Genomic DNA, 22,531 nt, shown 5'->3' on the forward strand with positions numbered 1-22,531 from the left:
AAATGAATTAAACTAATTTAATGAAATTATTTTAGAAAATAGCACATTTTTTAGTTCTGTATATGTCTAATAGAAGAGTGGGGATATCAAATCCTTAGACAGTTACACCAGCTGCTTGCGCACTGACTGCCCGGGGTCTCCGCCTCCTCCTCCTCTTCCTCTTCCATCCCCCGGTGGCCCCATGAGTTGTCAGTCCGCCCCGGGGCAAGTGTTATACTGGACTATCCTTTTTCAGCTCTCTTTGCAGTGTTTAGACAACAACCTTACCCAGTGTACCTGCACACTTCATCCTGTGTCTCATCATGTACCCCAAGAATAGGATGTTATGTCAAGTAAAAAATCTGTCAAGATGGCAAAGTACCTCTACATAAACATTGTTTATGCAGCATTAAAACACTGATACAGCATTTCAAAGATTTATTATTCAGGAATGGGAAATTATTAACAAAAAAACTACAGGAGTTGTGTGTGTGTGTTTTGTTTTTTTTCTATGTTGAATTGAGCATACAGTTGTGGTAGATGAAGCTCATGGAAGTAAATTAATCCAGAAAAAATGTTTATCTTGCTTTCATTGATTTTATCTGATTTCTAATCACTGACATTAATCTGTTGGCTATAAGGTATTTTGGTAATTTTATAGGGGAGGTTCATATTGGTGGTCAGGAACAATTCTACATGGAAACCAATTCAGTTCTAGTTGTGCCAAAAGGAGAGGATAATGAGTATAATATATACATATCCACACAAGATCCCGCAACTGCACAGGTTAGTTTCTACATTGTTTTGTGAGCTGTCATTGCTAACTAGAGTGTACATTTATTAAACTGAGGAGTTTTATCTCAGCTCAGTTCTGTACAGTTCTCAGAGGAAATGATCTCATCTTCAGTCTGTTTATGAACTTGAGGACTTCTGTTCTCAGAAGGAGAACAGAGAAGTGAGATATTGTGAGATTACAGAGCAGCGGAGTTTAAAAATTGAAACCAAAATTAAAAAGAACACATAATTACATGAAAATAATAAGCATTATGCACTATGTAGACATATATATGAGAGAGAGAGATCATAAGTAACTAAAAAATATTTGTATAGACAGTATATTTATACATACAGTGTATATATTAAGGTTTAACCCACTGGTGCTAGTATATAGGAAGAAATAAGTCCTCTGCCTCTATTCGCACCAGCTTCTCTCCCAGATTCTCCAACTCTGAGCTGGAGAATATGTGATGGAGATATTTCATAGTAATGGCCAGTAAAATTTTCAGATCTCCCTTTCATAAACTGGTTGTTTCTGACAGAACTTTTGTGTGCTGTGATGAGAAACGGAGAACGTGTTCTCTGCTCCTTAGCTACATAAATCTGAACACATAAGCGACCAGCCTTGATCCTGAGGATCACGGCTTTTCTCTTTCATAAACAGTCATCTATTTGTATAAGTTCTAGAACTTCAATACTATAGGATCAATACACAAAACTAGCACACCAGGACAAGTGACAAAAGTGACTTATTTTTAGTTGTGTCCAATGGGAATTGAAGATTTGTCGCATTGCTAAAATAAAGGTGCTAAAGATTTGGGGATTATATGCTTTTTTTAGGTCATGTAGCATTTGATGCCATTTTTGGCTTCAGAGGGTTGTAACTTTTTAGTATCTCTTCAATTTCTGAAATGCTACTCTTCTCTGAAACACCAAAGTAATGATCAATACTTCTTATTCATAACATAATGTAAGATAATTATTGGCTTAAATCATTTTTCCTCTTGAGAACATTCTTAATTTGATTAATATGGATTTTTCCAGCTTTCAGTGGCTGCAGTCCTTGATATTCCATCTAACAGGATTGTATCCATAGCAAAGAGAGTTGGGGGAGCATTTGGAGGAAAGATTACAAAACCTGCTATATTTGCATGTGCATCAGCAGTAGCTGCCCAAAAGTGAGTATTTTTATCTTTGCATTTAAAAGGTACGTTACTCTCTCAATCAACACTGACTATTTTTAATCCTTGTGCTGCTAGCATTCGTAAATAGATAACAAGGGCTATACTATAGTTACTTGTTCTAAATGTTCTATTCAATTACTTTCTGGTTTCCAAGTCTAGTTAAATGATTTCGTACATCCAAAAAGTCTTTGGGAGGGGGTGGAGGATGGGTTTTCTCAACTAAGCACACCCTTCTGCATGCATGCCTGAGCTAAGGGCAGATGGATTTTAGGAAGTAAATAATACTTGAATCCTCTGCCATTACTTAAGATGGACATGGCCAGAACTTCTAGGGGATGTTTTTCAAAGTGATTTTTCAAAACTATAAAGCAGATGGATGGATGGTGGAGTTTGCTTTGAATAATAAAAAAAATTAAATAACAGTTACATAATTAGTCTGGCTGAAACAAAACAAAAGTCCATCCAGTTCAACCATAGAAAAAAAAGTTATAATCCTACACCCACAGTTGATCCAGAGGAAGGCAAAAAAAAAACCCAGCAAAGCATGATCCAATTTGCTCCTGCTGGGAAAAAAAATCCTTCCTGATCCCCTGAGAGGTAATCTGATATTCCCTGGATCAACTTTACCTATAAATGTTAGTATCCAGTTATATTCTGTGTATCTAAGAAACAATCTTTTTTTTGAAGCAATGAACTGAGCTGGCCAGAACCAACTCTTGAGGGAGTCTATTCCACCTTTTCACAGCTCTCACTGTGAAGAAACCTTTCCGTGTTTGCAGATTACATTTCTTTTCCTCCAGATGTAAAGAGTGCCCCCTTGTCCTCTGTGATGACCTCAGGGTGAATAGCTCTACACCGAGTTCACTATATGAACCGCTGATGTATTTATACATGCAGGGGCGGACTGACCATTTGGAAACTCAGGCACTGCCCGAGGGCCTGGGGTCAGTAGGGGGCCCCATGAGATGCCCCTGGTACCTTTTTCATAGGCTTTTTTGAGTTTGGGCGAGGACACAGGGGCCCCATGATCCCCTATTGCCTGGGGGCCACATGAGTTGTCAGTCCGCCCCTGTATACATGTTGATCATATCCCCCCTTAATCTCCTCTTCTCAAGAGAGAATCAATTCAGTTCCTCTAATCTTTCCTCATAGCTGATCTTCTCCATGCCTCGTATCAGTTTAGTTGCCATTCTCTGTACTTTCTCAAGTTCCCCAATGTTTTTTGTGAATTGGTGCCCAAAACTGAACTGCATATTCCAGATGAGGTCTTACTAATGATTTGTACAGGGGTAATGTGGTGCACAGATGCAGTGTAGTTCCACTTTAATAACTTGGTGAAGTTTTGTAGTTTTGGAACCTATAGTTTTGCATGTCTACAATATTTATGCTGCTACTTTTCTGCTGCTTTATGTGGCAGAATGGAAAGAAATTAGATAGAAATTCTTTGATTTCGTGCAGGCTTAAAAGGCCTATTCGTTGTGTTCTGGAGCGAAATGAAGACATGTTGATGACTGCTGGACGTCATCCATTCAAGGGGATTTACAAAGTGAGTTATAGGAAATTAGGAATAAGATCTTTCTACATTAAGGAATGACGTTAGATGGTTGATACATTTGTCAAACTTTTTTTTTTTTTCCTTGTTATAGGTGGGATTTATGAATGATGGTAGAATAGTAGGAGCTGATGTGTCTTTTTATGCCAATGCTGGATGCACCCCTGATGAGTCAATTTTGGTAAGGGAAATCTTTTCTGCTGACTATTGTAGTGCTCCCCTCTCAGGTGTGCACTCACCAAACTTAATTGCCTCCCATTCTCATGGTTGGCATGCTGAATGGGAGGCAATTAAGTTTAGTGCTCCCCACTCAGGTGTGCACTCACACAGATTTATTTTTTCTGCACAATTATTCACAATGTGATTATTGGAGGATTGAAGTGATTTATGTTAATGATTTTTTTCTTCACGTGGTGATGACAAGAATGGACTGAATTATTTGGACTTTTATATGTGTTTATTAATTTTAAAGTGTCATTGTTGATGCATACGTCGCATTAATATATATATTTTTTTTAATCTTTAAATATTATTTGACTTTGTTTAATTATTCATTGTGGCAGCAGGTTGTTACTATAAAATAATCAATTAATGTGAAATGTGCAAATAACTCGTATAATATTTTCAAATATTAGTGAGGGATTTGCACCTTTTCAGGATTTTATCCTGTTTACAACTGGTGATGTTTTAGAAACCATTCCCATAGAAGCCAATAACCTGTAATCCGCACCTGAACCAAACTGCACTGCTCAGAAATTGAACATGACTCTTTTTCAATCCGCACTGCCAGTGCACCGGAGGTATGTGAACAGGCACCATAGAAAGCAATGTTTTTTCACATGTCATGTGGATTGGATGCGGTTCAAACCTCATCCAATCCGTATATATGTGAACGGTCGCTCAAGCAAAACATGGGCAAAACTTTATTATGGTAAATTGGCTAAATACAAGCAAGCAATAATTATCTTAAATCTTTTCAGATTATAGCACTTTAATGTGGAAGAAACTTGTCAAATGTTCAGGTGAAAATCTGTAGACTTGGAGATATAGGATTAAGTTTCTTTGCATTGTGGACATGAGCGGCACAGTGGCTTAGTGGTTAGCACATCTGCCTTGCAGTAAATGGGTTCGATTCCTGACCATGGCGCCTCCTGCATGAGTTTGCCCTGTGCTTGCGTGGGTTTCCTCTGGGTGCTCCGGTTTCCTCCCACACTCCAAAGACATGCTGGTAGGTTAATTGGATCCTGTCTAAATTGGCCCTAATATGTGTATGTATGAATGTAAGTTAGGGACCTTAGATTGTACGCCCCTTGAGGGTTAGGGACTGATGTGAATGTACAATATATATGTGTAAAGCGCTGCGTAAATTGGCAGCTCTATATAAGTACCTGAAATAAATAAATAAATTGTGCAGGAGCTTCTGTATCAGAGTCATTGTTCTCCTCCACATCAAACAGAAAAGGGCCTCATAAAGGATGCCTTGAAGGGAGCCCTATCATGGAGAAGTCACAGCACCACACTGGATTTTAAATGATGCAAAAAATACTTTTGGACTCCAAAATGATCAAAGTTACAATAACTGCATTGAAAGGGATGATTGACTATGGAGGATTAATGAATAATTATTATTTTAAAAGTAAAATTAATCCTGATATAAAGCAAGATTCAGCACCTTGTTTGCACAAGGAATAATTTTAGACAAATTGGCTTTAGAAATTGGAAAGAGTAACAAGTCTCTGGAAACCTGATATGAAAACCCTACTAGAATTTAGAAAATGCATTAGCAGAAAAGTATGTTGTAACAACCACCAAGAGCAGTACGAGGAAAGAAATAAATGCCAAAGAACCTGTATACTTTTTTCCATCCTCTCATCTTTGTTCTTTTTAACTACTTTTTGGTTGAGTAGGAAAGGTTTGGAACCGGCGTGAAGTTTATATTGTCAATAGCCCTGCTTAAGAAATTACCCTTCTCATCCTTTCCATGATCACGCAAAGTAGGGTAAAATCGCCCCAACATGGACACACAAAGCAATATTTTTTTGGCTGAAATTGCACTTTGGCCATACACAGGTAAGTGTGTGCCCATTTCAGAGACTGTTCTGGTGACTCTATTCTTTTAACTTTCTGTCTCAGGTACAAAGGCTACTAAATACAGGAAATGAGTCAAAGTATCTGGTCTGTGATTTGTCCTATGTTCTATCCCAATATTGAAATCACACTGGGGTAATGGAAACCTCACCAGAGTATTATAGCAGCAACACAAAATCTGTGGCCAGGTGGCAGGGCATAATGTCAGGTTTCCAAGGTGTCAATATCTAATGCTGAAGAACCAGGCACCCACGTAATGCTTGTAATCCAGTGATGTCCTGTGATGCCTGGATGTGCATCAAGTCTGAGTACGTGTTTGTTTATTGGTTCTGTTGCTAAGCAAAACATTTCTGGGTTACTGCCTCCTTATCAAGACTTATGTCTTACGGGGGGGAAGCTCTTTGTAATTAGCTGCATGTTTTATAAATTGAAGTTTGAAAGACTAATCTGATTTCACACCTTTTGTCTGTCTTGCTAGGTACTTATAGTGGCCCTGCTGAAGATGGATAGTGCATATAACTTCCCTAACCTCAACTGCCGTGCCAAGGCTTGTAAGACCAACCTGCCTTCTAATACTGCCTTTAGAGGCTTTGGCTTTCCTCAGACTGGACTGGTTACTGAGACCATAATGGATGCTGTAGCTGCATATTGTGGCTTGCCTCCTGATCAGGTAAAATACCACTTTATTTTCCGCTATATTCATTAATGTATTTTTTCTTTTACATGCTAAATCCCTCTGTCACTTGTTCTCCTCAAATGTCCCTCTTTTACCTCTATAAATACATTTTTACTATTTGGCGAAGTGAGCAGCACAGTAGTAATGATGCCAAAGATATATAACCGTGCACTGTTATTTTCAAAGTAATGTAGGACACAAGGTAATTTTTCAGGGGATTGAAAAATGGGACGGTGGGTGGTTCAACATGCATTAGAGACATGGCTTAGGAGGAGTTCAAGGCTGAGGAAGTTTACATTCCTCTCCACCTGTTGAACTAGTGGTGTGCGGTGTATCTGATCACCTCATGATTGTATAGATGGACAGTTGCAGCCTGCTAGTATTCAGCTTGTGTTTTGAAATGTCTCTGAATCTGACCCGATTTCTCAACTTCTTTAACCTGCTTTTGCATTCTTGTACAACTGTATGAAAAGTTGTTTAGATGCATCCAACTGCTCATGCACACAAACCTTTAAAGGAAGTTTTGTCACGAGAGAACTACAGGGGCTGCCATTGTTGACATCTAATTCAGAAACTTCTAATTACCTGTCTGTCATACTAAGCCTCTTGATTCAATACTGTGACTTGATGGCCCAAAAACAAGCATAAGGTTGAGGACTTTGACTTTCATCTGACATTTCCGATCTGTGTGCCTGTTCTGAGTAATCGAAAGAGAAAATATGAAACCAGTGGTTAGCATAATGCTTTTGAAGCTAACATTTTTCAAGGAGGTAGGCAATGGCATCTCCATCTTTCTTGTTGGGTATATGTTTATGGTAAATTGAATGGAATAAAAGTGTATGTTGTAGCACTTACCCCAGGAGGAGCCGTTTGATTTGACTGGTTCTCTTTTCTTTGCCGTGACTCTGAGAATGGCTTTGAAAAGTGCAAAAGTGACTGCAGAGCTCAATCTCGGTCTTCATGGAACTGAGATTGATCTCTGCAGTCACTCCTGCAGCAGTTTTTTTTTTTTTTTTTTTTTTTTCCTTCTTCCAGGTCACAGTCCTGCACAATGTCCTTTTTGTCTTCGGTCAGTTGACTATTTCAACCGCGCTTATGCTTATCAGATGATGTTTTCCGGAAGCTGTATATGCCAACATAACCTTTAATACTGTAACTCGTGACATGGCAAATAAGTTGGCAACTACAGTCAGAGGCACCAGCTAAGTGGGCACCAACAAATTACCCTTTTTGAAGCTCGGTAAGCTCTGAAATGACCCCATAGTACTAGCAGCACACACAGTGAATGACGAAAGTAAGGCTTTTCACCTGTTAGGTTGGTGTCTCCTCACACAATGGAAACAAAAAGTTACATCGCTTCCGCTTTCAACAAAAAACATGTCGTCCCTTTCACAACTGCAAATCATGTAGTTTTTCCATTTTTTTTAATATTTTTTTTTGTCTAACCCTTCTATAGTATTATGAGGGAAAACAAATGGCAATGCACAAAAACCAATAAACAGATAAAGAAGTCTGTTTGAATTCAATAAACTAACTGATGTGAATGCTAGGCTATAGTATGGCAGTTAATATAGGTCATTATGGTACTAAGCAATTTTAACACAGTATCTGCACCACTCGTAAAGAACAATATAAATGGTGAATAGTATAAACAGGGAAAAGTCTCACAGTAACCCCCTTGCAATAAATCATTAACTAGTGTATGAGTATGCACTCTGTGGACAACCCCTTGATTGCAGGCATGTGTATATATATATATATGTGTGTGTGTGTATATATATATATATATATATATATATATATATATATATTCTTCCTCTGAATCAACTGTGGGTATGGGATTATAACTTTTTGTTTTGGTTGGACATGGACTTTTTTCAGCCAGACTAACTATGTAAGTATATGGCACCTAACTTGCAAACTTCAGCTAGCTAATGGTGGGGCCCATTTTGTACAGGGGTGTACATAGAGTACCATTCCTTTTTAAAGCTGCATGCCATGATCAGTTTTGGAGCTATAAGCGAACTCCTCTGATACTGATTTGCTAAACAGTGGGTAAAGTAAACACAACCACTCACCAGTCCTGGCACCCAGTGAACCTTGTCCTGTACACTCATCTGTCTCTGGCCCTCAGGTACACTATCCTGTGTCCTTGCAATCTGGTTGTCTAAGCTCACTATACCAGCACTCCAGTTCTCACAGGTTTGATTCCCGACACTCTGGTCCTTTATAGCGGTCTCTGCACTGCAACAACCTCTTGTGTCTCAAAGCCCCAGGAAAAACTCTCTTCTCTATCCTTCTCCAATGGGTTTTTGTGGCTTTTGTAGTTTGCAGCTGCATTCACCTCCACGGTGCAGCTGTCCTTGGAAACTACATTTCCCAAAGTTTCATGCAGCTGTATCAGTCATTCTAGTCCTTTTGTCTCTTTTCAGCAACCCCTAGTGTTCTGAGGAGAGACCGTGCTTTAGCCAGCATAGGAATCCTGTATGGGCACATAAGGCAACTGTGGCACAGTGTCGGTAGTTGTTCTCTCTTCCAGCGAAGCACCTGGCTACAATGTAAATCCAAAACATCTAAAACTGTAAATGCACTTGGGGAATCCTATAGCCTTGCTAAGGCAACTATACTAGCCAAAATAGAACTCTTCTGAGGGTTCTTTTTGAATTGCCCAAATGAAAAAGCACCTGCGCATTAAAGTGTAGGTTACCCTAAATATTTTTTTGTGTGTGCTCATATATGTATATTTTATAAATCATAGACTCAGCCAGATGCATGTACCTATTACATTTGAAGTACCTGGTTGATCCTACAAGTCTAAATTGTTCTACACTGACCGCATAAAACACAGAAGATGAACTGTGCTGCGGTCAGTTTGCATCCTTTGGTTGGCTATTCAGAAGTACAGGATGCTGTGCAGATACATACCTGTATTGGGTAGCCTCTTCAGCCACCATGCACCCCCCCTTCTTCCTGGATCAGTAACAGCCTCGCACACACCCCTACCCAATCACAGTCTGCATCTTGAATATGCCCCCTGTTTTAAGCACAGCCTGCATCTTGCATAGTTAAATAGTTAGTCTGGCTGAAAAAAAGACAAAAGTTCATCCAGTTCAACCATTAAAAAAAAAAAAAATTATCCTACACCCACAGTTTATCCAGAGGATCAAGCCTTAGGCTTAATAAACTATGATATACAGAAACACTGTGTCTGCAGAGTGTCCTGTACCCCTGCCCTCCACTTTTAGGATAAAGAAGAGAATGGTCGCATGACAGAACTTTTTAACCTTGTAATTTCTAGAACTGCGCAAAAGCCGTTGTGGTGCCTGCATAGTTATAACTGTATTGGAAAGTGTCTATAACTGTATATGTTCACAAATACTTTAGTATGTGTAAATGCCTACTTAGTTTGTGACATTTTTCAGGTCCGGCATATGAACATGTACAAAGGCATTTCCAGGACACATTATAAACAAGAGTTTGATGCCACCAATCTGATGCGGTGCTGGGATGAATGCATGGAGAAGTCTTCCTATGTCAAAAGAAGAAATGAAGTACAAAGATTTAACAAGGAAAATTACTGGAAGAAGAGAGGACTGGCTATTGTACCACTAAAATTCACAGTTGGTTATGTTGAGAAAATGTATCATCAGGTGTGTGTGGATATGTGAAATATATTACAATGTGTTTTCACCTAGTATTCTCACAGGCATATGGTGAGGGGATCCAGGTTTTATGGCTGGTGAGGAGAGAACAAATTAAGTTAATATTAACAAGTTATGTCCTGTAGTCCAGAGGCTTTGTAGAGCTTTTGGTGGGATAAAACCTCCATTCCTAGGTCCACATCCTGCATGGTAGGCAGACCTTGCTTTAAGTCTCAGCTTTCCAAAGGCTTTTATAGACATGCAAGCTGACTGATGCTTAAAGTGGAATTGTGAAGGTTTTTGAGTTGTCAGAGGATATTTGTGGTTTTGTGTGTAAGTACCATGCTGTTTAAGGTTATCACAGAGGTAAAGAATGCAGATAGGTTATCAGCAATATTACGGAGATGACCAGAGTTGTTTCAACAGTGTATGCCAAACATTTAGTATAGGCAGTGGGGAATCAGGAATTGGTGGAAAGAAAAGAAGGCCGGGTTGTCATTGTGCTGAGTGCAGGGGCAGACTGGCCATTCGCTCACTCGGGCACTGCCCGAGGGCCCGGGGCCAGGAGGGGCCCCATGAGAGGCTCCTGGGAGGACAGGGCAGGATGGATGGAGTAAGCCAGCCTCTGAGTCTAATCCTGAGAGGAGAGAGTAATTGAGAGAGCCAGGAAGGAGGAGAAGGACACTTCCCGAACGAGCAAAAGGACTCCGGGCAGGGTCGGCGTGGTCTCAGCAGCGCCGCCGGCAGGTAGGCTGTGCACGTGACTCACTCGCATATCTCTCCTCATGTTCCATCTGCCAGTGAGGAGAACAGCGCCACGCAAAGCCCCTCCTACACAGCTATGGTCATAGTCCTGCCTCCCAGCAGGATGTCTGGCTGGTGATTTGCCAGAACGCAGGGGAAGCCGATTGGTCTGCTACCCTGTCATTAGTGCTGAACCTGCCGCCTCCCGAAGTCCAAGCTGTGTGGGAAGTACAATATGGTGTCCGTTTATGACACACAAAATAGCTGCGATTCAGAGGATCACAGCTATTCTCTGGTCATTCACAGTTTGACACCCAGGAGAATATGTTCAGCCCTTCACTGGCGATCTGTTTTCTCCCTCCAGATTCTCCAGCCCAGAGCTGGAGAATCGGAGGGACTGCAAACTAAGCAGCGATAATTTACCTCTGCTTAGTAAACTGATCTTTTACTGCAATCTCGTGAGATTATAGTAAAATTAGCCATTTTCCAGCGTTTGTAGACCGTTCTCCCTTTGTTTGGAGAACTGATCTACATATGCTTCATAAACGGCATTCACAGGAGAACTGTGTTCTCCGAGAATGCTGGAGAACTGAGCAGCGATCTATTACTGCTGGTTCATAAACGGACACCTATGCTGCCTAGAGAATGGTGAAGAGGGGGTGTGAGAGAGAGTGTGGGTGAGAGCCAGGAGTCCCATAGTTTACAATGAGCCCTATATACCATCCATGGTGACTGTGTGCAGAGTGGGTATAGCGATGGAACATGTGTGCAGGGAGTACAGCGATGGAACATGTGTGCAGGGGGGGTACAGCGATAGACAGGGTGCAGAGATGGAACATGTGTGCAGACGGGGTGCAGAGATGGAACATGTGTGCAGGGAGTACAGCGATGGAACATGTGTGCAGGCGGGGTGCAGGGATGGAAAATGTGTGCAGACTGGGTACAGTGATGGAACATGTGTGCAGAGGGGTACAGCGATGGAACATGTGTGCAGGGGGGGTACAGCGATGGAACATGTGTGCAGGGGGGGTACAGTGAAAGGAACATGTGTGCAGGGGGGGTACAGCGAAGGAACATGTGGGGGACCTAGTGTGTATGGAGGAGCGCTGTATTTCATATAATGGGGGGCCCTGTGTGTCCTAAGTGAGGGCAGTGTACTCATAATGAAGGATCCCCTGTCATGTGAATGGGGGTTGCACTCATTATATTGAGATACCCCTTTGTGACCTCAGGATGCGGAGCTCAGTACATTTTACATTAAGGAACCCCCTGTATGACCTGGAAATGGAGGTTCTGTACACCATGTAATGCGGGGCAAACTTTCTGACCTGAGAATTGGGGTTCATTGTGCTTTACAATTGAGGGTCCCCTTTCTGCCTAAGTAGGGCTCTGTGTGCCTTATAATGAGGGGTCTGCTCTGTGACTTGAGGATGGCCATGTCCTCTGCACTTTATAATGGGGAATCCCATGTGTGCCTTGAGGATGGGGGGAACTATCTATACCACCTCTCACCTCCTCTCTCTCTCCACCCCCCCCCCCATCTTTCACGCCCTCTCTCTTTCACGCCCTCTCTCTCTTTCACGCCCTCTCTCTTTCACGCCCTCTCTCTCTTTCACGCCCTCTCTCTCTTTCACGCCCTCTCTCTCTTTCACGCCCTCTCTCTCTTTCACGCCCTCTCTCTCTTTCACGCCCTCTCTCTCTTTCACGCCCTCTCTCTCTTTCACGCCCTCTCTCTCTTTCACGCCCTCTCTCTCTTTCACGCCCTCTCTCTCTTTCACGCCCTCTCTCTTTCACACCCTCTCTCTCACTCCTAACTCTTCTCACTTCCATTCTTTCCCCCCACCTCTTTCCACTTTCCCATCTCCCCCATCTCTCTCTCTCCCTCTTTGTCCTATCCCCCACCCCGTCCTCCCACTTCCTCACCCCCTCTTCCCCTCTTCCCCTCTTAGTTTCTAATCAGGATTTCTGTCATATATCAGGTTCTCAGTAGGTGTTCTGTCAGTAGATATTCCATGTTTCCTGACATGAAGGAGCTGAGTTGGAGCCAAAGGCCCACACAAGGCAATTAACCCCTCAATCATCGGGAATCTATGTAACCAGCCCCCAAAAACCATACCCAATTTTTTCTGCAATGTGCAACACTTCCTTCTCTGTCATTAAGGCCCAAATTATGATCTTGCACACAGGCCCACTTCTTTCATAAGACACTCCTGGTTGTGACATAAAGATGGCTGCCACGTGGCAGCCATCTTTAAACCTAGAAGTACCCAGCAGCTTCTACAGAAAGAAGCCAAGAACGTCCAGACAGGCTATGCTGTGGTAGATATTTAAAAGACTCCTCTACGCAGCTGCGCTGCAATATGTAGGTGGGGCTTGAGTGTGGGTGTGGCTTGACTGTGGGCAGGGACACAGGGGGCCCCATTATCTCCTATTGCCTGGGGGCCCCATGAGTTGTCAGTCCACCCCTGGCTGAGTGATTGAGATAAGTAGCTTGGCTTTGTTTAAAATAATCTTGGATGTTAGCAACTGCTATGTAATGTGCAGGTCTAGCATAGTTGCCAGCTGTGACGTATTGCCCGGGACAGTCACGAATATTTGAATAAAGTCCCACCATTGCTGTGTCCCGGCCAATTTCCCAGAAAACTGAGATCAGGGTGGGGGCAGCAGCAGATAGGGGTTCCTAATTCTGTAAGAGCCTAGTACAGCAGTTAAAAAAAAAAAAATATATAAACTTTCCTGGTCCAATTTGCTCAGTGGGGAACAGTGGCCATGGCACACTGGGGACTATTTTCCATTTTCAGGAGCGGCGGAGTAGTCTGCAATGCCACTGTTTATTATAAAGTAAACTCCCGGCCACTTTTGTATCCCAACATGACAACAGTTGGCACAATCATTCGCAAATGGAAGGAACATAAAACAACTGTCAGTCTGCCTAGGTCTGGTGCACCATGCAAGATCTCACATCGTGGAGTGTCAATGATCATGAGAACAGTGAGGAATCATCCCAGAACTACACGTGAGGATCTTGTCAATGATCTCCAGGCAGCTGGGACCACAGTCACCAAGAAAACAATTGGTAACACACTACACCGACAAGAATTGAAATCCTGCAGTGCTCGCAAGGTCCCTCTGCTCAAGAAAGCACATGTCCAGGCCTGTCTTAAGTTTGCCACTGAACATCTGAATGATGCAGAGCAGGACTGGTTGAAAGTGTTGTGGTTTGATGAGACCAAAATCGAGCTCTTTGGCATCAATTCAACTCGCTGTGTTTGGAGGAGGAATGCTGCCTATAACCCCAAGAACACCATCCCAACTGTCAAATATGGTGGTGGAAACATTCTGCTTTGTGGGTGTTTTTCTGCTAAGGGGACAGGACAACTACCCCACATCAAAGGGACGATGGACGGGGCAATGTACCGTCAAATCTTGGCTGAGAACCTTCTTCCCTCAGCCAGGGCATTGAAAATGGGTCGTGGATGGGTGTTACAGCATGACAATGACCCAAAACACATAGCCAAGGCAACAAAGGAGTGGCTCAAGAAGAAGCATATTAAGGTCCTGGAGTGGCCTAGCTAGTCTCCAGACCTTAATCCAATTGAAAATCTGTGGAGGGAGCTGAAAGTTTGAGTTGCCAAACGTCAGCCACCAAACATTACAGACTTGGAGAGGATCTGCCAAGAGGAGTGGGCCAAAATCCTTCCTGAGATGTGTGCAAACCTGGTGGCCAACTACAGGAATCATCTGATCTCTGTGATTGCCAACAAGGGATTTGCCGCCAAGTACTAAGTCATGTTTTGTGAAGGGGATCAAATACTTATTTCCCTCATGAACATGCAAATTAGTGTATCATTTGTTAGACATGCATTTCTTTTGAATTTTTTGTTGCTATTCTGTCTGTGTTACAATACACCTACCATTCGATTTTTAGACTGATCATTTCTTTGTGAGTAGGCAAACATTCAAAATCAACAGGGGATCAAATACTTATTTCCTTCACTGTTGGTAGCTAGGCTGCCAAAAAGTCTCTCAATGTGGTATCCCCACACTCGGGAGAAGTAGGAGAATGTGTTTTGGGGTGTTATTCCACATATGCCCATGGCATGCATGAGCAATATAGCAGTAAAGTGACAACTGTGTGTAAAAAAAAAAAAAAAAAAAGTTGAGGAGGGGGTGGTAAATCCTCAGGAGGGCAAGTGGTTAAAACTGCACTGTCCAATTTCTCACAGTCAGGACAGTGCAACATGAAAATGGAGAATGTTTTACTTCTAACTAAAATTTTTGAAAAGTGCTGTTTACTGACAAATATGGTATCTGTTTTCATGTAGCATGGTTCTTACTGTGAGAAATTAAACAGTGTAGTTTTAAACCCAATTTCTCACTGTCAGAGCTTGCTGACGCCATCATCTAGAGATGAGCGAAGAAATGAAAAATTCGATTCGACTGATTCGGCGAATTTGTGGACAATATTCGATTCGAGTCGAATAAATTCGCTGTGAATTTAACTTAAAAAAGGGTGTTTCTAGGCTTCAGAGAGACTTAATATTAGTGCAGAACACTGTACCTTTAATTTAAATGCCCTTGGAGTCTGCTGGGGAAGAGAAATAATACTGTCTGTCAGTATGACATGCAGATGAGTGCCGTCGATCTTAGAATCACTGCACACTTCACTCCTTTGGCCAGTCACGGGGCCAAAACCAGTGTTTGGAGCCACAGTGTGGCGGTGGAGGCAGCAGCAATGGGAGGCCATACAGCAACCTATGACAAAATGGAAACCAGCAGGAGCGTGAGGAGACCTGAAAGTGGCACATGGCAGAGTGGGAGCAATGGGAGGCGGTACAGGGACCCAGGTCACACTGTGGGCCCAGCAGCAGCGTGACCAGGCGGTACGGGGGCCCATGGCCGATATGGGGCTTGGTGGCACCTATGGAAGGCCTGTAATCTGCCAGCAACCTATGACAAAATGGACAACCGCAGGAGTGTGAGGAGATTTCAAAGTGGCACATGGCAGAGTGGAAGCAATGGGAGGCCGTACAGGGACCCAGGTCACACTGTGGGACCAGCATCAGCGTGAACAGGCGGTACGGGGGCCCATGGCCGATTTGACCTCATTCATCCCATAGTCCTGCCGACTCACGAATAGCGTGGCCTCCTCAAAGGGCCTGAGCAAGCGCAGGTGTCACACATGAGCTGACAATGGCTGACATCTAAGTTACACAGGGAGTACCTTTATCCGCTTTTAACATCAGGAAATCTGTGATGGCCTTTAGCTGTTCGTAAAGGCGGTCTAACATATGTAGGGTTGAATTACACCTTGTTGCAACGTCACAGCATGAGGAGTCGGTACGGGGGCCCATGGCAGATTACATGTCTGGCAGCAGCAATGGGAGGCCCGTAATCTGCCAGCACCCTATGTCAAAAAATTTAACACACCAGCAGTGTGAAGAGACCTGAAAGTGGCACATGGCAGCAGAGTGTGGCGATGGAGACAGCAGCAATGGGAGGCCGTACAGGGACCCATGACAGACTCTAGACTTGGCAGCAGCATGAGGAGGCGGTATATAGGGGCCCATGGCAGATTAGGGGCCTGGCAGCAGCTATGTGAGGCCCGTAATCTGCCTGCACCCTATGTCAAAAAATTAAACACACCAGCAGTGTGAAGAGACCTGAAAGTGGCACATGGCAGCAGAGTGTGGCGATGGAGACAGCAGCAATGGGAGGCCGTACAGGGACCCATGACAGACTCTAGACTTGGCAGCAGCATGAGGAGGCGGTATATAGGGGCCCATGGCAGATTAGGGGCCTGGCAGCAGCTATGTGAGGCCCGTAATCTGCCTGCACCCTATGTCAAAAAATTTAACACACCAGCAGTGTGAAGAGACCTGAAAGTGGCACATGGCAGCAGAGTGTGGCGATGGAGACAGCAGCAATGGGAGGCCGTACAGGGACCCATGACAGACTCTAGACTTGGCAGCAGCATGAGGAGGCGGTATATAGGGGCCCATGGCAGATTAGGGGCCTGGCAGCAGCTATGTGAGGCCCGTAATCTGCCTGCACCCTATGTCAAAAAATTAAACACACCAGCAGTGTGAAGAGACCTGAAAGTGGCACATGGCAGCAGAGTGTGGCGATGGAGACAGCAGCAATGGGAGGCCGTACAGGGACCCATGACAGACTCTAGACTTGGCAGCAGCATGAGGAGGCGGTATATAGGGGCCCATGGCAGATTAGGGGCCTGGCAGCAGCTATGTGAGGCCCGTAATCTGCCTGCACCCTATGTCAAAAAATTTAACACACCAGCAGTGTGAAGAGACCTGAAAGTGGCACATGGCAGCAGAGTGTGGCGATGGAGACAGCAGCAATGGGAGGCCGTACAGGGACCCATGAGAGACTCTAGACTTGGCAGCAGCATGAGGAGGCGGTATATAGGGGCCCATGGCAGATTAGGGGCCTGGCAGCAGCTATGTGAGGCCCGTAATCTGCCTGCACCCTATGTCAAAAAATTTAACACACCAGCAGTGTGAAGAGACCTGAAAGTGGCACATGGCAGCAGAGTGTGGCGATGGAGACAGCAGCAATGGGAGGCCGTACAGGGACCCATGAGAGACTCTAGACTTGGCAGCAGCATGAGGAGGCGGTATATAGGGGCCCATGGCAGATTAGGGGCCTGGCAGCAGCTATGTGAGGCCCGTAATCTGCCTGCACCCTATGTCAAAAAATTAAACACACCAGCAGTGTGAAGAGACCTGAAAGTGGCACATGGCAGAGTGTGGCGATGGAGACAGCAGCAATGGGAGGCCGTACAGGGACCCATGACAGACTCTGGACTTGGCAGCAGCATGAGGAGGCGGTATATAGGGGCCCATGGCAGATTAGGGGCCTGGCAGCAGCTATGTGAGGCCCGTAATCTGCCTGCACCCTATGTCAAAAAATTTAACACACCAGCAGTGTGAAGAGACCTGAAAGTGGCACATGGCAGCAGAGTGTGGCGATGGAGACAGCAGCAATGGGAGGCCGTACAGGGACCCATGAGAGACTCTGGACTTGGCAGCAGCATGAGGAGGCGGTATATAGGGGCCCATGGCAGATTAGGGGCCTGGCAGCAGCTATGTGAGGCCCGTAATCTGCCTGCACCCTATGTCAAAAAATTAAACACACCAGCAGTGTGAGGAGACCTGAAAGTGGCACATGGCAGCAGAGTGTGGCGATGGAGACAGCAGCAATGGGAGGCCGTACAGGGACCCATGAGAGACTCTGGACTTGGCAGCAGCATGAGGAGGCGGTATATAGGGGCCCATGGCAGATTAGGGGCCTGGCAGCAGCTATGTGAGGCCCGTAATCTGCCTGCACCCTATGTCAAAAAATTTAACACACCAGCAGTGTGAAGAGACCTGAAAGTGGCACATGGCAGCAGAGTGTGGCGATGGAGACAGCAGCAATGGGAGGCCGTACAGGGACCCATGACAGACTCTGGACTTGGCAGCAGCATGAGGAGGCGGTATATAGGGGCCCATGGCAGATTAGGGGCCTGGCAGCAGCTATGTGAGGCCCGTAATCTGCCTGCACCCTATGTCAAAAAATTTAACACACCAGCAGTGTGAAGAGACCTGAAAGTGGCACATGGCAGCAGAGTGTGGCGATGGAGACAGCAGCAATGGGAGGCCGTACAGGGACCCATGAGAGACTCTGGACTTGGCAGCAGCATGAGGAGGCGGTATATAGGGGCCCATGGCAGATTAGGGGCCTGGCAGCAGCTATGTGAGGCCCGTAATCTGCCTGCACCCTATGTCAAAAAATTAAACACACCAGCAGTGTGAAGAGACCTGAAAGTGGCACATGGCAGCAGAGTGTGGCGATGGAGACAGCAGCAATGGGAGGCCGTACAGGGACCCATGAGAGACTCTGGACTTGGCAGCAGCATGAGGAGGCGGTATATAGGGGCCCATGGCAGATTAGGGGCCTGGCAGCAGCTATGTGAGGCCCGTAATCTGCCTGCACCCTATGTCAAAAAATTAAACACACCAGCAGTGTGAAGAGACCTGAAAGTGGCACATGGCAGAGTGTGGCGATGGAGACAGCAGCAATGGGAGGCCGTACAGGGACCCATGACAGACTCTAGACTTGGCAGCAGCATGAGGAGGCGGTATATAGGGGCCCATGGCAGATTAGGGGCCTGGCAGCAGCTATGTGAGGCCCGTAATCTGCCTGCACCCTATGTCAAAAAATTTAACACACCAGCAGTGTGAAGAGACCTGAAAGTGGCACATGGCAGCAGAGTGTGGCGATGGAGACAGCAGCAATGGGAGGCCGTACAGGGACCCATGACAGACTCTAGACTTGGCAGCAGCATGAGGAGGCGGTATATAGGGGCCCATGGCAGATTAGGGGCCTGGCAGCAGCTATGTGAGGCCCGTAATCTGCCTGCACCCTATGTCAAAAAATTAAACACACCAGCAGTGTGAAGAGACCTGAAAGTGGCACATGGCAGAGTGTGGCGATGGAGACAGCAGCAATGGGAGGCCGTACAGGGACCCATGAGAGACTCTAGACTTGGCAGCAGCATGAGGAGGCGGTATATAGGGGCCCATGGCAGATTAGGGGCCTGGCAGCAGCTATGTGAGGCCCGTAATCTGCCTGCACCCTATGTCAAAAAATTTAACACACCAGCAGTGTGAAGAGACCTGAAAGTGGCACATGGCAGCAGAGTGTGGCGATGGAGACAGCAGCAATGGGAGGCCGTACAGGGACCCATGACAGACTCTAGACTTGGCAGCAGCATGAGGAGGCGGTATATAGGGGCCCATGGCAGATTAGGGGCCTGGCAGCAGCTATGTGAGGCCCGTAATCTGCCTGCACCCTATGTCAAAAAATTAAACACACCAGCAGTGTGAAGAGACCTGAAAGTGGCACATGGCAGAGTGTGGCGATGGAGACAGCAGCAATGGGAGGCCGTACAGGGACCCATGAGAGACTCTAGACTTGGCAGCAGCATGAGGAGGCGGTATATAGGGGCCCATGGCAGATTAGGGGCCTGGCAGCAGCTATGTGAGGCCCGTAATCTGCCTGCACCCTATGTCAAAAAATTTAACACACCAGCAGTGTGAAGAGACCTGAAAGTGGCACATGGCAGCAGAGTGTGGCGATGGAGACAGCAGCAATGGGAGGCCGTACAGGGACCCATGAGAGACTCTAGACTTGGCAGCAGCATGAGGAGGCGGTATATAGGGGCCCATGGCAGATTAGGGGCCTGGCAGCAGCTATGTGAGGCCCGTAATCTGCCTGCACCCTATGTCAAAAAATTTAACACACCAGCAGTGTGAAGAGACCTGAAAGTGGCACATGGCAGCAGAGTGTGGCGATGGAGACAGCAGCAATGGGAGGCCGTACAGGGACCCATGAGAGACTCTGGACCTAGCAGCAGCATGAGGAGGCGGTATATAGGGGCCTATGGCAGATTAGGGGCCTGGCAGCAGCTATGTGAGGCCCGTAATCTGCCAGCACCCTATGTCAAAAAATTAAACACACCAGCAGTGTGAGGAGACCTGAAAGTGGCACATGTTTGAGGCATGATTCATGGCGGATTTAGTCAGTTGTGTCAGGAACTGGTGGTTTGAAATCCAGACTAATCCACGCCTGATTCATTTTCACAAACGTGAGTCTCTCCACACTTTGGGTGGACAGTCGTGTCCTCCGCGGAGTTACAATACCTCCTGCCGCACTAAACACGCGCTCCGATGCCACGCTACTGGCCGGGCATGACAGCCTTTCAAGGGCAAATTCAGCTAGTTGGGGCCAAAGGTTAAGTTTCGTTGCCCAGTAGTCAAGGGGATTGTCTACCTCGGTTGGCAGGGTGCTGTCCAAGTAGGCCCAAGCCTGTTGTTTGAGCTCCTGCTCCAGGTCCACCTGATGCTGCTGCTGCTGCTGCGGCTGGTTAGTAGTTTCCTCACTGCGCTGGTGAAGAAAGCTACTCATCATCGACTGCAGACTGAGGCAGCCACTGCTGGTGGAGCTGCCACTGCTCCTACCACCCCACCCCTCCCCTGCTGCCATGCCAGCGGAACGCGAGCGCACAGGGCCCACAGTGTCTGAGGATGGACGTTGGCGCACAAAGGCAGAGACCAACTGACTACATAGGTGGTTTTTATAGTACGTAATTTTGGCCTCCCTCTCAGCAGGTGTGAAAAAGGCCACCATTTTGGACCGGTAGCGAGGGTCCAACAAGGTGGACAGCCAAAAGTCATCCCTCTGTCTGATGGTTATTATTCGGCTGTCGCTACGCAAGCAACCGAGCATGCTATGGGCCATTTGTGCCAAGGAATGCGAGGGACTCCCTGCCTCCATCTCCACAGCATACTGCCACGGTGCGTCTGGGTCCTCTGTCTCCTCCTCCTCCTCCTCTACCAGATGCTCCTGCTCCTCCACTCCTGTCCGCTGAGTGGAAAAACCACCCATTTCACTCAATAATTCCTGAGCACAAATGTCCTCCTCTACCTCCTCCTCTTCTTCCTGTCCTGCCCCCACAGGGGTCATGTGGCGTTGAGATCTGTGCGCCACGTCTACCGCACCCTGACCAGCCATTGTTAACAGCATTTGTTCCAGGACGTGCAACAGAGGAATGACGTCGTTCATCCCATAGTCCTGCCGACTCACGAATAGCGTGGCCTCCTCAAAGGGCCTGAGCAAGCGGCAGGTGTCACGCATGAGCTGCCAATGGCTGACATCTAAGTTACACAGGGGAGTACCTTTATCCGCTTGTAACATCAGGAAATCGGTGATGGCCTTTCGCTGCTCGTAAAGGCGGTCTAACATGTGTAGGGTTGAATTCCACCTTGTTGCAACGTCGCAGATCAGGCGATGCTGTGGAATTCCGTTCTGCCGCTGCAGCTCAAGGAGGGTGTTCTTTGCGGTGTAGGAATGGCTGAAATGCATGCACAGTTTACGTGACATTTTAAGGATGTCTTGCAGTGGGATGGTGGATTTTAGGAACCGCTTGACAACCAGATTGAACACGTGAGCCATGCATGGCGCATGGCACAACCTTCCTTGACGCAGAGCAGACACCATGTTCTTTCCGTTGTCAGTCAACATGGTTCCGATTTTTAGTTTGCGCGGAGACAGCCATCTGTCGATTTCTCTGTTCATTACACTCAGCAGTTCCTCCCCTGTGTGACTACGTTCGCCAAGGCATACCAGGTGCAGCACAGCGTGACACCGTTGCGCCCTGCACATGTGATATGCCGGTCGGGTAATGGGACTTGGCACGGGGGTGGCGGCTGAGGACACGGCGGAAAAAGAGGTGGTAGAGGCGGACATGCTTGCTGGACCAAGGACGTGCAAACGTGGAGGCAAAAGCGTCGTGACCTGTCCAAGTTGCTGGTGCGGCTGTGCCGGCACCACGTTCACCCAGTGGGCCGTAAATGACATGTACTGTCCCTGACCGTAGTTACAGCTCCACACGTCGGCGCTGCCGTGCACTTTGGCAGAGACCGACATGCTCAAAGACTGGCCCACCATCTCTTCTACATGTGAATGCAGGGCTGGCACTGCCTTTTGGGCAAAGAAATGACGGCTTGGCACTCTCCACCGCGGCGCGGCACAAGCCATCATTTCTCGGAAAGGTGCTGAGTCCACCAGTTGGAAAGGGAGGGACTGCAGCACCAGCAACTTGGACAGGAGGACGTTCAGCTTTTGCACCGTCGGGTGCGTGCTCGCAAACTGTTGTCTCTTGGATACGGATTCCAAGAAAGACTGTTGACGGAATCCGAGAAGAGGAGTAGCAGGAGAAGGAGCATCTGAACGAGCGGAAGATGCCAATGAGCGACAACTCCCCTCAGCAGAGGTGTTGGAGCCTTGACTGGCTGATAGAGGGCGATTGACGACGTCGGGTGACGGA

General features: G+C 46.2%; 1 protein-coding gene across 1 annotated transcript in view; it reads left to right on the forward strand.

The window, feature by feature from the left end:
• Nucleotides 1–22,531, forward strand: part of LOC149473719 (aldehyde oxidase 1-like) — a 148,591-nt gene that overhangs the window by 84,420 nt on the left and 41,640 nt on the right. Inside the window, exons 21-26 of the mRNA XM_089670217.1 lie at nt 641–765; nt 1,801–1,934; nt 3,399–3,486; nt 3,587–3,673; nt 6,059–6,250; nt 9,679–9,906. Of these exons, the coding sequence (XP_089526343.1) occupies nt 641–765; nt 1,801–1,934; nt 3,399–3,486; nt 3,587–3,673; nt 6,059–6,250; nt 9,679–9,906 (854 nt within the window). The remainder of the gene's footprint in view (nt 1–640; nt 766–1,800; nt 1,935–3,398; nt 3,487–3,586; nt 3,674–6,058; nt 6,251–9,678; nt 9,907–22,531) is intronic.

The sequence above is a fragment of the Staurois parvus genome, unplaced genomic scaffold (genome assembly GCF_062004578.1).
Source record: "Staurois parvus isolate SC_StPar_1 unplaced genomic scaffold, SC_StPar_1.0 ptg000011l, whole genome shotgun sequence".
Lineage (NCBI taxonomy): Eukaryota > Metazoa > Chordata > Amphibia > Anura > Ranidae > Staurois > Staurois parvus.